Source organism: Protomyctophum parallelum, assembly GCF_964188405.1.
Source record: "Protomyctophum parallelum genome assembly, chromosome: 8".
NCBI classification, from domain to species: Eukaryota; Metazoa; Chordata; class Actinopteri; order Myctophiformes; family Myctophidae; genus Protomyctophum; species Protomyctophum parallelum.
The window spans coordinates 13,481,420-13,499,450 of record NC_139703.1 but is presented as its reverse complement, the minus strand read 5'-3'; the positions used below and the strand labels follow the sequence as shown (position 1 = coordinate 13,499,450).

At 43.9% G+C, this 18,031-nt stretch overlaps 1 protein-coding gene across 1 annotated transcript; it reads left to right on the top strand.

The window, feature by feature from the left end:
• Nucleotides 1–348: 348 nt before the first annotated feature.
• Nucleotides 349–17,814, top strand: LOC310863479 (delayed-rectifier potassium channel regulatory subunit KCNS2). The gene is made up of 10 exons (XM_083771842.1): nt 349–646; nt 5,773–5,949; nt 6,263–6,396; nt 7,004–7,168; nt 9,362–9,533; nt 9,891–9,974; nt 11,018–11,179; nt 12,166–12,249; nt 15,197–15,289; nt 17,351–17,814. Exons 2-10 carry the CDS (start codon nt 5,779–5,781, stop codon nt 17,765–17,767), a joined length of 1,482 nt encoding a protein of 493 aa, XP_083627968.1. The 5' UTR covers nt 349–646; nt 5,773–5,778; the 3' UTR covers nt 17,768–17,814.
• The last annotated feature ends 217 nt before the right edge of the window (nt 17,815–18,031 follow it).

The window sequence follows — 18,031 nt, the reverse complement described above, 5'->3', positions numbered from 1 at the left end:
CACACACACACACACACACACACACACACACGGACGGACACACACACGGACGGACGGACGGACGGAGTGCAAAACATACTCTCCCCCCATGCCTTCGGCCTGGTGGAGACAATAAAATTATTATATTGGAGGTTCCTGGGCTGGCCCACATAGTCCTATGCTAATTTGGGGGTCCTTTTTTTGAGAATCACGTTATCATGGGAATGGGATCGTAGAGTTATGTAAGGGAATAATGGGATGATTTGGGATCCCTCATCCATCGGACCATCCCTGCCTGCCGGAGAGAGCCGGAGCCCGGCCGGAATGTGCCGATCTGTTTCTCCCTCGTGTTGTGGTGAGACACGCGGAGCGGAGGAGACTGTCTAGTGTCTACAGAACTGAACTGAACTGGAGACTCATTCAAATAAATCACCTGATGAAGGAAGGAACTATCTTTCTACCTCTGATATCACTTTGACACTTTATGGCCGCTAGGCTTCAGATTTCAATAAGATTGTTTCCAGTGTTTCTGTAGCAATTCTACTTTCTGAGTTGGTAAAAAAAAGAAAGACAGATAGAACTTTGTCTACCATGGGGTGATTGAAGAAGCTGATTCTGCAGCTATTTAAAAAGGAAAACATTCCTGAGCGTCTGGAGACATTTGCAGGTGAGGCTCTTTACATTTAATTATTAGGCTTACCGGTATATGCTTTAATCAGCTTACACACTATTTATTTTGATTCTGCAGAGGCAGTTATGCGCACAAAGCTCACACACATGCAACTCACATACAATGTGAGTTATAATGCCTGCTTTATAGAATAGCATAATAATATAATGTAATAATAGGCTACATTATAATATAACACACTATATTGTCTTTACATTGCACATTAATTATTTTGATTCCAGTATAGCAGCCCATGTTTATTTGCTATTATTGCAGGACATTACTTTTAATTAAATCTACAAATCTGTATACAGGGATATTGGACTGGACAGCTTTATCTTGCCCTGGGATTTTAAGCTGCAAGTGCTTCTGTTGAATTATAGATCAACTTTATTTCTGTATATGCATGGAAACCCCCCTGGGAGCATTGCAGACAGCATGGATGGACCCTGAAGAGAGAGAGAGAGAGAGAGAGAGAGAGAGAGAGAGGGGGGGGGGGGGGGGTATAGCTAATCGTGCAGTGTGTGTGTGTGTGTGTGTGTGTGTGTGTGTGTGTGTGTGTGTGTGTGTGTGTGTGTGTGTGTGTGTGTGTGTGTGTGTGTGTGTGTGTGTGTGTGTGCGTGTGCGCGCATCTCTCTCAGCTAAGGGGTCATATTGCCCTGAAAAACGTTAAAGACCCCTGCTATATTATTTCAGTAGTCACATTTTCATGGTAATGCAACAAATACATAATTGTGTAGTTATGTCTAGTGTAGTAGGCCTATACCTTTTCATGTCAAAGACTCCCACAACTGAACATAATTTGTGCCATGTTTCAAAACATTATTCCAAAAGATCATATTTATGAACTTGATGGGGTAGCTGGGAATTGTTTTTGGTGTTTTAATTATTTAAGACTTAAGCTATAGCTTGCAGCATGGTGCCTACTATTCAATTAAGTAAGATAATATCAATATCAACTATTGATCCTACTATCCAGGGTCATGTTAACTAGCTACTACTAGCCACTCACAAAATGATTACCTATATGCCTTCTCATGTTTCTCTGTCTGTGCGTATATTTTACCTTACTCTATAAATAGTTAGGAGAGACCAAATGAACCACTTGAACCCCAGCATCCGTATTGTGGCAAAAGCTTTCGCAGAAAATAGCAGATCGACAAGCTCACAGCGCGTTGTGAGCTTGTTATTTTCAGCGAAATATTATACAATAACAAAACAGAAAATACACTAGTATGGAGCCCTGAGGGATTCGCCATAATCATATGGGGTTGAAGTGGTGAGAGGGATAACAAACAAAACAAATGTTTGTCTTCAGCCTGTGTGTAATCCCAGGTTGTCTTGTGTATGTGTGTGTGGGAGTCATGCAGATTCTTTGAAATGTGATGACTGCACTTTAGGGGCAGGGTTTCTTTATATATTTTTCCATTAGCAACCTTTGAATGGTGTGACTGCATGTCCCTGAAGGCTGCTACAACTGAACCTCAGAATTCAGTTTTGTGTCATTCAAAAAAGAGAGAGAATGAGTAAACCTGCCACCCCCCAACTCTTAACAGGTACTGTTATGCTGCATTCACACTGGCAGATACACAAGATTCAAAGGCACACAGCATATTTGTAGCTTCGTATCTTTGTACAGTAGCTGAAGTTGAAACCAGCTCAATGTTTTTGTAGCTGTTACAAACATACCGGTACAACAAATGCATCTTTGTATCTTCACCTCGCTGGATTCTATTGAAAAAAATGGTAGCCTGTATCTTATTGTAGCAGCCAATGTGTACATGGCATTCCACAAGGGACAGCTGGGCCCTTAGCAACAACTGCACTGTCACAGGAATGCATTTATCAATTTGCCATCACCTCCTTAGTCCTCAAACATGCACACACACGCACGCACGCACGCACGCACGCACGCACGCACGCACGCACGCACGCACGCACGCACACACACACACACACACACACACACACACACACACACACACACACACACACACACACACACACACACACACACACACACACACACACACACACACACACACACACACACACACGGCTACTCAAATGTCACAGGTGTTTAATATAGGCCTCATTAGTCAGGAGGTGCACTGCACTCCACCAAGGGTGAGTAGAGAGAGGCCCAGCCTGTAACTGTATGGGAAACACTATTATTATGTCAATCGAAACCAGAAATACTTTTGTATAGGTTAAATGCCAAAGGTAACTACGCATGGTTTAGTTTAAAAATATTATGCCCATATTTGGACTGTATTTTACTTAACGTTCCAACATGTCATGTTGACCATGGGACAGGTCTTTTGACCACATTTTGTAATCCACTGTACCCTGCAGACTCCATTTTAGTTGATATAGATTCTGATTTAGTCTTTAGCCTTGTCTGTTTTAACCGTTAACCGAAACTCACAAATGGTTAATTAAGGTGTTTACAGTATGTCACATTTTAATGTTAGAGAAGATAATATCTGTGCCAGACCTTCATAGTGCACAGGCTTTGAATTAGAATTTTAGAAGGAAGTATTTAGCCTATTTCGATGTGTGCACAGGGAACTGACAAGGAAGCCTCTTTGAGAGAAGAGAAGTGGAGGCATGCTGACATGGTGAAAGATTTTTTTTTGTATGAAAAGTTTTTCTTTTGTTCATGTTCAAGGCTGATACAGGCACAGGGTCTTCTTATGCTGAGAGTTAGAGCATCATGACATTCAGCCCAGGATGTATTGAGTGATTGAATCAATGAAACAGGACTGTGCAAAAGCTAATGGATGACATTGGGGAATTTAACTTTCACTGGAATGAAAATATGTTTAACCGCTTGAATCAGGGAAAGCATCTGTCAACTTGTAAGGCCGGCCCTCCACTGCAGCTATTGGGTGTCCGCCAGCGTCGGTGCCAACGCAGGGAATGTTCCTTTTTTAATTCACTTTTTTTGCCAGCTAAGTATATATTCGTACCCCCCCATGGGACGTTATCTGCCAGCTACGTATACCCTTTACACCAGGGATGTCAAACGCAAATACACAGTGGGCCAAAATAAAGAAATTGGTACAAGTCGAGGGCCGGACTGTGTTTCAACACACCGGCCATTTTTGGGGAGAGGGGTCGCTGAAAGTTGACCACAAGTGATATACTTTCACTGCTGATCAATAGTGAAGAGAAGACGCATGCTTGCGCTTGCGGGCCCTCGATGTGACAATGCACTCGCAGTGGTGGCCGAACGGTTTGCGGAGCGGTCTTGATATCGGAAGGTCGCTAGTTCGTATCCCCGGACCAGCACGTTAAAATTACCACAGCTGAAGTGCCCTTGAGCAAGGCATTGAACTCCTACCATGAAATGTTCTATGAGCAGGGCCTGGCTGTAAACAAGTTCTTGAGCTTAGTCCAGTTACCCTGGGTAAACATAGTAACTTTGCTTTGCATTGTGGGATTTGTAGTATTGTGGTGGTCCGTGCAATATACCAGAGGGCCAGTTCTAATACTAATTATATTAGTATTAGACTAATTATATTAGTATTAGAACCAAAGATAATTCATTCACAGGCCTGATTTGGCCCCCGGGCCTTGAGTTTGACATATATGCTTTACACCATATATGAATCGGTTTAGCAGAATATCTGGTTATATAAACATTGGTCAAGGTTGCAAGGTTGCTAGGCAACGCCTCCATCACCTGAGCCAGGCCCCCATTTACCTCCAGTCAAAGTAGGGTTTTCTATGCCTCGTATCTCTGAAACTATGTGCGCTGTCCGTGGTTTTGACGATCCAATCCCAAGGTTCCGATGTGATTTGTGATTTTGTCTCGTATCGCCCCCGACATGTTAACGTTTCTGGCGAAAGGTAAACAGCATGAGCTAACGCTAATAATAGCCGATCGTTACAATGGTGGTCTCCAGGCCGGGAAATCGGAAATTAAGATGACTAAACATAGTCAAAAACCCCTCGCAGGGTTTACCTACACTCTGCTGCCACCTAATGGCACAGAAATAATTAATAAAGGGTACTCCATTGCTGACGGTTGTGTTTGGATGGCGTCTGGACGGCGTCACCAATTCTCCCCGGTTCATTTTTTTATGCCGAACAAACACAACACGACGCACCGGCGACGCACTCAGTGGAGCTCTGTGGCAGAATTGGGCAGCAGTCATGGAGCAGTTGCATTGTGTGCTATTTTCATTTGTACATTTTGAAAACTTGTGAAATGGGACATTCGGCATAAGGAGTACTCCTTTACTTTTGTTACTTTGTTACAATGCAGTGCAAGAAATGAATCAAAGTATTCGGCTTTGATTTAAAAACTGAGATTTTCAGCATATCACCTGCAGTTTAAAATCTAAAAACAAGTGGAGTGTGTAGTTAATAACACAGCAGGAGGTTAGAAATGTAGTTACTATCAACATATTTGAAGATGTGAGAGAAAGGCCTGGACCGACACAGGGAGACATCCACAGACTGCAGTAGGTCTAATCGTGTTAAATCCACGTCTATGAGACCAGAGGCCATTTCCTTCTGCAATTACAGCCTCTAATGTTGCTAAATTACATTACAGTCACACTTTACCTGCGGTGAAACACGACTTAGAGCTCTGAAAAGGGATACCTCTGCTTCCTGCTTCACTGAGGTTTCCCTAAGCAATATGAACTCATGTTACTCTGTCTACCACTTCAACCATTATTTTATACTTTGGCTATTCAGATGTGCTTGTAGATCTGCTATTTTTGAAAAATCCTGAACATTTGTGCAAATCTTTGAATACAGTACTGTTTAAAGTGAAAACTTTTAACAAAAATGTCCAGGTCCCTGGAACAAAATGAGATGGGGGTCTGTGGCCAATTACCGGTACAGTTAGGATTTAGAAGACATTTGTAGAGGTCCTAATGGGATAAAATCAAGAGAGTGAACAGCTAATATATAGAGAAAGGGAGAGAAGAGAAGAGAGAGCGCAACCTGGAGTTAAGTAAACCGTGTTAAAATAAATGGTAGGTATAGAGGCTAGTATTTGTCAATTCATTCACTATTATATGAATTATAATTTGCAGTGAATCACCACAACCCCTTTTTCTTTAAACCTCTCAATCATGTTGAAATCACTTTGCAATCATCATTAGATCATCATGGTGAAGGAGAGGCTTCCCCAGTGGGCACGCCAGGGCCCTGAGGAGAGCCTGGTTCATGTGAACGTAGGTGGTCTGAAGAGGAGTCTCTGCTCCAGCACTCTGAAGAAGTTCCCCGACACCAGGCTGGGAAAACTGCTGGCCTGTGACTCTGAGGAGGACATACTACAGGTTTAGACATTACTCAACATTACATTCACCAGTTGACTTAACCGGATTATGGCCAGTGTCGTAATTGACGTAATTAATCAATAAATCCCTTATGGCCACCTACAGTACATAATTGACGTAATCGTTTAATCCTCTGTAATCGGGAGCTTAATATAACAAAATGTAGCAACTTTTAGCTTGTTTGGCTAACGCCCGATGTAATCTACCTAAAACCAGCCGAAATCCACGCGTGCACGGTCGATCACGCATGCGCGCTGTGTAGACAGTACTTCGAACATTACCATTAATAAAACAAATCAATCTTTTGTTGTAGGTGTGTGATGACTATGATGTTCAGCAGAAGGAGTTTTACTTTGATAGGAATCCTGGTTTGTTCCCCTACGTGCTCCACTTCTATCAGACAGGAAAACTGCACATCATGGACGAGCTGTGTGTCTTTTCCTTTAGGTACAACAATCATCTGTCTGTCTCTGACTTTGTCTGTTAATTTGTCTGTGCTGTACTGTCTTGTTGGTGGCGTGGCATTGTTTCCAAAGGCGCATTATTCCGACGTTGTGTTAGTCCGACTCGCCCCATTACTAATCCCATCCCTAACCACACGCGAAGCCATGTAGTCGGAGTAATGGCATGTCGGAATTATGGGCAGCCCCCGTCTTGTTGTGCTGTGTTGTATTGTACCTTACTGTAGAGGTTCTCAGGGTCCCCACATGAGTTTTGGGGGGAGGGGGGTCCCCAGATGACAGTGAAGTGCCAATTTAAGGACTTTTAAGTCCTTTTCAATACTCAAAAGAACTAATCAAACATTGGCCAGATTGTCATATAATATAAAACAGAGACAAATGTTGAAAATAGCTATAATCTCACAATGCCTTGCACTGCGAGCCGTTTGTAGATATGTAGATTTTCACAATATTTCAAACTAAATGTAATGCCTCAACTCCTACAATTTGAAGTGCACACAACATTAACATATCATTGTGAGCATAGAATGGATAAAAAAATTAACACATCTTTGTGAATACACAATGGATTATTTTGTCTTCTCCACATCCAGCCAGGAGATTGAGTACTGGGGTATCAATGAGTTCTTCTTGGACACCTGCTGCAGTTACCGTTACCATGACCGGAAGCTGGAGAGCAGCCGCCATCGCAGCTGGGATGACGAGAGCGAAGTCAGCAGCATCGACACCTCGGTGGACGAGATATCTGACCTGAACAGGTAAAAGAAAAAGAAAAGGAAAATGCAAACCCTGCCTCAGTTATCTATAGGTTATGAAGATAACCCCGGTTAATTAAATAAACAAGCAAGGAAACTCGCTTCAGTTCCGGATATACAGTATGACCCATTATGACATTTCCGTGACCGAGACCTTTTTGACCCAATGTTCATCCCTTCCCACCACACATGATCTCAACCCGTGACACTTTGTCCTTCTGGATCAGCAGCCCAGGTGCCCGGACCGCCAGGCCGGCCCGGGCGGTGTGTTCAGTTCTGTTCTTGGAACCTTCCCTTGATCCCTAGTGGCAGAGCAGAACAACAGCACTACATCCATTTCACTTTCGTGAAAATCTGCCCTTTGACCTGGACCTTGACTGTGACCTTAACCTTTGGCCTTTTCGACTCGATATTCAACCATGCGTTCTCATGTTACGTCCCCTATGGTTACGTCGCTGACAGAAGGGGCCGATTACAATACTCTGTCATGAAAATCTAAAATTAACCGAAAATACAGTATATCGAAACTGACATTTAAAACCTACATCTGACTTAATCTAGCTCATGTATGTTAATCGATCGCGAGCAGGTTTTTTTAAATAGCTTTACTTTCTTATATTATTTCTGTTCAGCTAGCGGCTTCGGATGTTATCAAATGATTTACTCTCCATCATCAGCCCTTATCAGCACCATGCAATGAAGCCATTATGCCTACAGCCTACATATTGACGTTGTTGACAGCCACTGTCCGAGTGGCTAACCCTATTACTAACCCTAAATCTAACCATAACTGAAGAAAAGTCTACAATTTATTGTGGAAATACCAGAAACCTAACCGGCTTGTACCTCAGACCTTCAAGAAAAGTCTACAATTTATTGCGGAAATACCAGAATCCTAACCTCAGTTTTAACACCCCACGTAAGTCCCCTAACCTCATATCAGTCTGAATTTAGCAGTAATTTCACTTCTGCATTTCGTAGTCGTAGGCAGTATGTGGAAATGTCCATATTGCCTCCATTGCATGGTCCTGATAAGAACATATAGTAGGAGGTCGGGAGTGGCTTATTGTCGGTATCAGCTGGTAACACGTGGGAGTCTGTCCCCGTAACAATGTGCTAGCTAGACCCCTGGGAGATGGATTGCTGAGGTGGAGCGCCACACCATCAGCTCCCAGTATACTTCCCACATGACTTGCCGCACCCAAGCCGTGCTACTCATACACTGAGTTGGCGGTGTCCGGGATCGAACCATGAACTTGTGGTCCAAAGGCGAGAGCACAAAAGAACATACTGGTGATTATCAGTTGATAACATTGGAAGCGGGTGGTTCAGCTGATGCTGCTACGCCTATCACATCTCACCTCACGCTGCTGTTAGCTCTGGTCCAGAGCTTTGGCAAGTTCTCTCTAACGCAGACTATAAAATGACCAGCTGTACGATTGCTACACGTGAGCGAAAATAAAGAATATAATTTGCTGCACTACAAATGCAGTTTTATGATGTTGAAAGCTTATTATCATTTTCTATTGATCAGATCTGTATAGGTGGCACACTTGAATGAATACAAAATGTTCCCTCTGGTATTTTATTTTCTCGTCTTGATTTTATACAAAAGGTATCCCACCACTGAGAATAGTCTGTCAAATTCATAACACTGCCTTCAATTGCATGAGTCAAGATACCACATCATAGTACAATCCATAGAAGAACAGTACGATCACAGAATCATCCATTGATATAAGGACTATGCCATAGGGAGGAGGCTGGGCGCTGTGACCGCTAACGTAGTAGAATGAACAGTGGATAGTGAGTTGCACTGTGGGTTTGAGGGCGTGTGTGAGTTTTAATTTAAGCGAATGAGAATTAAGTGAGGTTGAACATGGAGAGACAGACTTACTTGTGGGCAATGAACTTGTTATGGAATGAATGTGGGGGTACGGGAGTGAGATAGCATTACACACCACCAGCCTTCCGTGAATACCTGAACTATCGCTACGCTGGATTTTAGACATCACACTACTATACAGTGCTCCTGGCAGAGTGTTAGTTAGTGTGTAATCGCTAATGCTGTGGACCAGAAAGCGATGCTGCTATATGTGCATACAGCCAACTACAAGGCCATAGCTACAGACTGCACCGCGAAGGCACAGCTGTATTTCTTGTTCTCAAACACCACCTCATCCATTCTCCTTCCAGAGACATTCTGCACTTCCAGGACATGCGCTACGGCCACATCAGGAAGTGTCTGTGGTTGACCCTGGAGAACCCAGGCTACTCCATCCCCTCCAAGCTATTCAGCCTGCTCTCCATTGGAGTGGTTCTTACATCCATTGCTACAATGTGTATCAACAGCATACCTGAGTACCAGGTCAGTGGTCAGTATGCATGCGTGTATGCATGACTTGAGTTGCATGTATGCATAGGGGCTGAAGTCCCTTATGGCCATGAATGCATATGGGCTGAAGTCCCTTATGGCCATGAATGCATAGGGGCTGAAGTCCCTTATGGCCATGAATGCATAGGGGCTGAAGTCCCTTATGGCCATGAATGCATAGGGGCTGAAGTCCCTTATGGCCATGAATGCATAGGGGCTGAAGTCCCTTATGGCCATGAATGCATAGGGGCTGAAGTCCCTTATGGCCATGAATGCATAGGGGCTGAAGTCCCTTATGGCCACTTAGGGGCTGAAGTCCCTTATGGCCACTGCTGCTCTTGTCCCTCTCAGGAATTTGATGAAGATGGAAAGTTAATGGAGGACCCCACCATGGAAGCCCTGGAGGTCTTCTGTACCAGCTGGTTCACTTTCGAGGTAGACAAAATTATTTCCATTGACTGATTGAATACCTTCTTAACAGTTTGCAAAAAAGTGCAATGGCACAGTTATACAATAATGCTAAAATGATAACACAGTTATCACAGAGTTATTGTGCTCTTTTGAGTACGAACGTGTAACAAAATGAGTTTAAACACATTTAGACCTGAAGCTGACAATGGAAATACGCTCTCAAGCTTGCTGTCAGGAGGAAACCACCTAACTCTATTTTTTAGGTTTTAGATGTTTTTTTGCATAAATCAGTGCTTTTAAATACCCTAGTCTGTGTGTTGGTTAAAAAATAACCAATGGAGAGTATTAAAAAGCGCTTCGGACATGCCAGCAGGACCCACCAACGAAAGATCAATGGATGGACATTATTGAGGAACTGTATTCTATGGAAAAACTAACATTCATACTTAGACTACAAGAGGATAAATTCTATAAAAAGTGGGAAAAGTGGAATCTCTTCTCTCAGCCTAGCGATATTGCAATTGGATTTCATTGAATGTTTTTTGTAATATGAGAAATGCAGCCTTTTTTTTTTTTTTTTTTTACTTTTTGTCTTTTTCTTTCCATATAGTCTTGTCAGTTGTGTATGTTTCTTCCTTCAATAAAAATTAAGTGAAAAAAAAAAAAGCGCTTCGGACAAAACCCCTTAACTCCATTGAACCCTAAAACGGACTGCTAACTCCACCACCTCTCTCCCTCTCACGCAAGTAATTGACAATATATAAAGTCACAACACCAACTTTGATGAGGCAGTATTGCTTTGTTTTCAAAATATAAGGTTTTCTTCATTTCCTGAAAAATATAATAATAAACATTTTGGAGTTTGGTTTCTTCCCAAGAGCAGCTCATGTATACTGTACGTAGTTTAGTCAAAAACATAATCCAATCAAACACTGTAGGCACAGACATGCTAACGTCGTTATGAAGTGTGTTACTATTTATTGTCACTGTTTTTCATGCTCTCTCTCTCTCTCTCTCTCTCTCTCTCTCTCTCTCTCTCTCTCTCTCTCTCTCTCTGTATCTTGGAGGTGGTGACCAGGCTGCTGTTGGCCCCTAACCGGAGGAAGTTCTTCCATCACCCTCTCAACATGATTGACATGGTGTCTGTGGTCCCCATCTACATCACCCTGCTCTTTGACCTGCTGCTGGGCTCCGAGTCCGAACTGGGAGACGTGGGACGTCTCATGCAGGTTAGATGCATTTGGTGTATTGTTATTGTCTCCACCAGGCCAAAGGCACAGGGAGAGTATGTTTTGCACTCCGTCCTTGTGTGTGTGTGTGTGTGTGTGTGTGTGTGTCCGTCCATGTGTCCGTTTTATGACAGGTAATCTCTGGCTCCGTTGGCTTGATCGCAGCGAAACTCTGCACACACTACCTGGATGCCAGAGCAGGTAGATTTTTTGACAGTATACCAATTTTGTCCAAGCATCATGCAAATTGGTGCAGTCTCTCTATAGCCATTCAATGAAACAGGTCTTTCAGACTCTATACTGATTGGCTAGGATTGGCTTCCAAAGTTTGTTGGAGTGCTCCGTTTTGAACAAAATGCCTCAAATCATGAACACAGCGTGGGATTTCCGTGAGATTTTGCACGCACATTCCCACTAGGCAGAGGAAGAAATGCCACTTGATCAGCCTCATGATGGCGCTATAACTGTCCGATTTATGTTTTTAGTACCTATAACTGCACCATCACGATCGGTGTAAAACTTTGTGGCACAAATGCCTCTGTTGTTCACAATGATATAGCACTTCAGTATCTCTGCAGTTTAATCAGGTGAGTCACTTTCGCCCTCAAACCGTTCAACACACATATACATGCAGGCACAATGGCACACAATGGTCAAACGTCCCTTTGAAGTCTGTGATGCGCCACTGCTGTTTTTTTAAGACCCCATCTCTAGAAAGGTTTCTCTAACATAGCCGGAGAAGCCCATCCATCCAATAACAGAAACAGATAGACGGTCAACACTTCTGGTGAGAGGACGAGAACAGTCCTCCAAAAGCAAATGACCATTTGGGACAACTATTTCCGGGTTAAGCTGGAGGCCCAAGTGAGCAGAGATTTGGGTATTGGAATTTGGCTTATGGCATTGGCTACCGGCCGTAACATCACAGGTCATGAACATATCTGTCTCTCTCTGTCTCCCTCTCCTCCCCCTCCCTCTCTTTTCAGGTCTTCAGGTTGATGAGAGTCTTCAGAGTATTGAAGTTGGCCAGACATTCAACAGGGCTCCGCTCTCTGGGAGCAACACTACGGGTGAGGAGACGACTCTGAGTGTGTGTATGTGTGTGTGTCACTGTCATATTACAAATTGTAAATGGTGCATTTATACAGCACCTTTTCTCCAAGGCACTTTACAAAGATTGTGCATTCACCCATTCACACACCGATGCCGGAGGAAACCATGCAAGGCACCAACCTGCACGTCGGGAGCAATTAGGGGTTCAGAGTCTTTTTTATATATTTTTTATCCCACGATTTTGTAACCCATTTTCCACCCCTGTGTCAATCATCTAATGTGATCCTGGGCTCTACACACCCTCCGCCAACCTAGTCCCCATATATGGGGGACAAGGGGAGAGCAACGGACTTGAACTCATGCTTCCTTCATGCCTGAGTGTCCAAGTTGCTCCTTTACACCTGACAGGGGGAGTTTCCCTGGTTGGACGTAGCGCGTGGAAGGAACACGTTATTCCAACCAGTTCCTTTCCCCTCCATCAGGCGCCCCGGCTGGCCAGGGGGAGGCAGTTTAGTGACCAGGATTACTGCATGTTTTTTGTGAGGGTACCTACCCTAGGGTTCAGAGTTCAGAGTCACTTCGACATTAACTCTGGGGGAGCCCGGGTTCGAACTGGGAACCTTGCTGCTCCCATCCGGTCATTCTACCCCTGAGCCACTGCCCCCCCCCCCCCCCCCCCCCCCCGCCTAGCCCTACATCATTCTGTTTTTCTCGATGTGTTTTCGAGCTCCCACAACTTGTATATCACATTACACTACAAGCACAGATATTGTTTCCCCTGCAGAATCAGTTATCCTATACCTATAAAGTACTATGAGCCTTCAAAGCAGTGATATATTTACAAGAATCCCCACCAAAACATAGAATGTAATGTAAGGTCAGTGAGTAGTACAAATAGATCAAATTACACTATCTGCTATTGTAATAAAGACAGACCCATCTCAATGAATGTGAGCATTTGTCACCCAAATCGACTTCATATGCTTGTCTGTTTCAGGTTGATATGTTTTGGTATGAATTCCTCAAGCTGGAAAACAGATTTTAGCCTTCCCACATTTTTGTTACATATATTCTAACCCAGAAACCACACATGACTCTGGTTTTGTATAAAAGGTTAAAGTGGTTAAACTCAGAGCCATCTAATACTTCTATTAGATTAATTATAGTTGCAATAATGAGGGGGCAGAAATTAAACAGCACGGTCACGTGGTTCATGTACTTGCGCGAGCCCATAGACTCCAATGCATTCCGTAAACTTCCGGTTGTCCCTATTTGTGGCTCTGGTTAAACTGACTGTGATGCTGGGGATTGCATTGGAGCCCCATCATTTCAATGACTCCTAAACCACTTATTTACACATTTGTTACATCTTTAAATGGAGCTGCTTTGCTTGCTTGGTGGCCAATAGTACAAGGCTGTAATCATACTGGGCAGCTCCTAGATATGTGTAAAAAACAAAAAAGAAGATCATTCATTCATGCTCAGTAAAATCCTTCCTGTTTATTTACAAAACCAAAAGTGTATATGCCTAAGTGCATTCACTGGTCTCTCTACTGATGTCTGCCATCTTTCCTCGTACCATATGAAACATTTATCAAATGCTAGAGGAACTAGAGTGGACAATTCTTTTCCCGTCCCATCTCCATTTAAAGAAAGTCATTCAAAGCATTGTGTCCTAGACAGTACATGCAGTTACAAATCAATAGACCGTAATTGTATTACAGAAACAGCAGAATCTAGCCGTTCTGTTATTAAAAGAGTTTGAGTGGAGGAGAGGTGCATAGGTGCGTCTCAGGTCCCCAGCTTCTCTCTAAAATGCACTATTTTAGTCATTAAATAAAATGAATCCAACCAGATCAGCGCAGGCAAAAACCGGAAATGCCGTAGTAGAAGAAATGACTGTTTTGTTTATTTTCGGGGAATTGTAAAGTAAAACCTCGCACACAGTGGGAAAAGCTGCTAGTGAGCAGTGAATGGGTGTACAGTCTGAGGGTAGCCGGTAGTTCTGGTCCATAGAGCTAGGTAGTCGGGTGGAAGTTGTTAAAGATGGAGTGCCACGATTCTTTCCACCCTAAAACATGATCATCAGATATTATTATGATGTTTTCGTGGCTTTTGCCTTTATTTTTATATTTTTTATTGAGGGACAGACAGTAGGCTGACAGAAAATGGGGAGAGAGATGGGGGGGTGACATGCAGTAAAGGCCGTCGGGATCGGGAGTCGAACCCACGGCACACTGCCAGACTGGATTACCAGCCAAGGTGCCTGGACCGCTGAGCCACGGCCCAGGCTATCAGGTATTATTAAAATATAATAGTGTACCGTATTTGTTAAAATCATGCTTTTATGTGGACACGCCCACCAGTTCATTAAGTATGCCTGGTTTGCCTGGCGGGTGGTGATGGGTGATCCACCTGAACTGACACCCACAGCTGTAGTTGTATGATAAAGGGGGAGGGGTTAGGGGAGGGGCTGATAGTGTGATGTCACAATATTACTGTTTATTTCATTGGCCCGTTTGACTGTCAAGGCTCCATCCTCCAGGAAGAAACCCTAAATACAAAGTTAATACACCATTGCACATACAAACGACTCCAGGGTGTCTAATGAAGTACTGTCACCTCATAGACACATGAAAAACTGCAAAAATACAAAAATTGTGGCACTCCATCTTTAATAAACCTGGTGGTCTTGCCCTTGATACTACTGTATGATACACCTCCTTTCTGACCACTTAACACAGCAGGCGAAAGCATGCCGCAGGCATTTTCAGAGCAGTTTATTTTAATGATCAATCAATGTGGAAGAAGGGACATCCGCACACTGCCACTTGCTAGTTCAGAGCAATTTTATTAATTGAGCAACGTTTCGGTCTTGCGACCTTCCTCAGGCTTGAGGAAGCCCACCTTTTCAACCCACAGGTTGAGAAGCAGTATAATCTTCCATGTGTTTTCCGTCTCCAGCACAGCTACCGGGAGGTGGGCATTCTGCTGCTGTACCTGGCTGTCGGGGTGTCTGTGTTCTCTGGAATGGCTTACACGGCTGAATACGAGGAGGTATGCTTCAATTTGAATTATTTAATATAATATAGTTGTACAATGAGTAAATCAAACAAAAAGAAGCCGTTCTCTGTCTTCCTTACAATGAATGGGTGAAATCTCTGTCCGTGTGTCCGTGGACCATCAGTTAAAGGTTACAGTATGGCTCCTTTTACACAGAAATAAAAGGTTCCACCGTTCATTATTTTTTTTATGATGTTTTTATCACAGCTGCATCTTCCAACCTGAATAGTGACCTGAACACTTTGGTTCCCACTTCAGTGCAAGAAAAACTTTTTTTTTTTGTTTCAGTTCTGAACCAACTATTAGGGATCTGAACCAATTAATTTGGTACAAAATTATGTGGGAACTAGACAAAGTGCCAATCGGCACAGGTCTCCACCAGGGCAGGTCAGGTTGTGGCCTCATGGTGGCGCTATAACAGGCTGTTGAGGAAGATTTGGGCCGGAGGTTCGTGTTGGAGGGATGCAGGTACAATGTTTTTCCATGTGTGCATACATAAGTTGTATACAGATCGATGCAGTTATAGCTAAAAACAGGAATTGGCCTGTTATAGCGCCACCGTGAGGCTGATTTTGAGGAAGAAATTGTGGCATGTCGTCCTCTGCCTAGTGAAAATGTGCGTGTATAATTTAACGGAAATTGCACACTGTTTGTGATTTGTGGCCTTTTTTCGAAATGGACGAATCGTGTGAGCTTTGGAAGCCAATCTTAGCCAATCAGGATGGAAGATGGGAAATGGTGCCGCTCCGTGTTGATCACATGACTATGGAGATAGTGTATACCGATTTGCGTGAAATTTGGATAACATCTGAAGGAGTAATAATAGAAAATGTGTTTTACATATGTCGGCCTCCTGGTGGCGCTATAAAGAGCAGATGTGAAAATTTCCAGGCAAAGGTTTTTCCTTGGCCTCTAGGGAGTTGGCATACAAAGTTATCCACAGATCCGTGCAGTTAGAGGTAAAAACACTTTTCGGCCAGTTATAGCGCCACCTTGAGTCTGAGTTGAAATTGTTCATGTGGCATTTCGTCCTCGGCCTAGTGGGAATGTGGGTGCACAATTTCACGGAAATCACGCGATGTGTTCATGATTTGCAGCATTTTGTTTGAAACTGAGCACTCCTGTGAACTTTGGAAGCCAATCTTAACCAATCAGGATGGAGTCTGAGAAATGTGAAAGACCCGTTTCGTTGAATGGCTCTAGAGAGACTGTGTACCAATTTGCGTGATGTTCGGACAAAATCTGTAGGTGTACTGTGCAAAAACTTGTTTTGCACAAAGCGGCCTCCTGGTGGCGCTATAACAGGCCGTTCTGGAAAGTTTGGGGCAGAGGTTCATCGTTGGCATCCAGGGAGTGTGTGTGCAAAATTTGGCATCGACCGGGTTAACGGTGGCCGAGATTAGCTGCTCACGGACACACGGACGGACACACGGACGGACGGACGGACACACGGACGGACGGAGTGCAAAACATACTCTCCCCATGCCTTCGGCCTGGTGGAGACAATAAAGTACAGAACCTGTTCAATCCCAGTGGAAAAGGGACACTTTCGAGGTGACAGGGACACTTTGACCTGGCCTCTCTGTACCCACTCAGCTATGGCCGCTTTCTGTTCTATTCTCCCTCCCTCCCTCTCTCTTCTTCTTCAGTTATTTCTCTCCACCCTATCTGTTTTCAACGTCATCATTGTTCTACTTCATTGAAGCCTCCTAACTAGGGATGTACCGATGTATCGGCCACATATCAGTATCTGCAAATTAAACTGACATTAACCGATGGCAGTAGCCGATATTTATCTGTTGTTTATAAGCATACATTTTGCATTGGCTATGTTGGTGTGTTGGTTATCTGCAGCCTACCAAGCTGTAGATGCTTAACATAATGTATTTCTTGTATTGAAGATGTATTTGTTTCCCTGGTATAAAAGGGGGAAATAAAAACAACAAAAACGAAATAAACATATATCACTATCATTATCGGCTAAATAGTTATGAATTTCCATATGGGTGCATCCCTACTCCTAACCTCTTGTCCTACCCCCCTTCCCCCCTCCAGGACGTGGGTCTGGACACCATCCCGGCGTGCTGGTGGTGGGGGACGGTGAGCATGACCACAGTGGGCTATGGAGACGTGGTGCCCGTGACGGTGGCCGGCAAGCTGGCGGCCAGCGGCTGCATCCTGGGCGGCACGCTGGTGGTGGCGCTGCCCATCACCATCATCTTCAACAAGTTCTCCCTGTTCTACCGCAAGCAGAAGGCCCTGGAGGCCTCGGTGCGCAACAGCACCTGGAAGACACTCCGCGTCAGACTGGGGGACAGAGACAGACACGGGGCACAAGGAGAGGAGGAGGAGGAGGGGTCGGACGGAGACAGCAGGTGTTTGGACGAGGAAGACGATGTGGAATTGGAGGAGGAAGGTGGTGTGGTGAATTACAGCTACATGGAACATCCATCCTACGTGCAGCGAGCCTGATACGCTGGCTGGCGGCGGGGTGACGCTCGTTTTCCTGTGATTCTCAACCTTTTCAGCCCAGACCTTTTGAACACCCCAAAATAATCATAACAAGCACTTGGAATTGTAGGTGCTGGCTGAGGTCTTACATTTAGTTTGACGGATCTACATGCTCACAACTGAGCTTGAGCACTTGCCTCTTTCTTACTGTATATTATTTGAAAACCTGCCCAATTAATGTTTGACCAGTTTTTATAGATTGATGATTACTTTTGATGTAATACC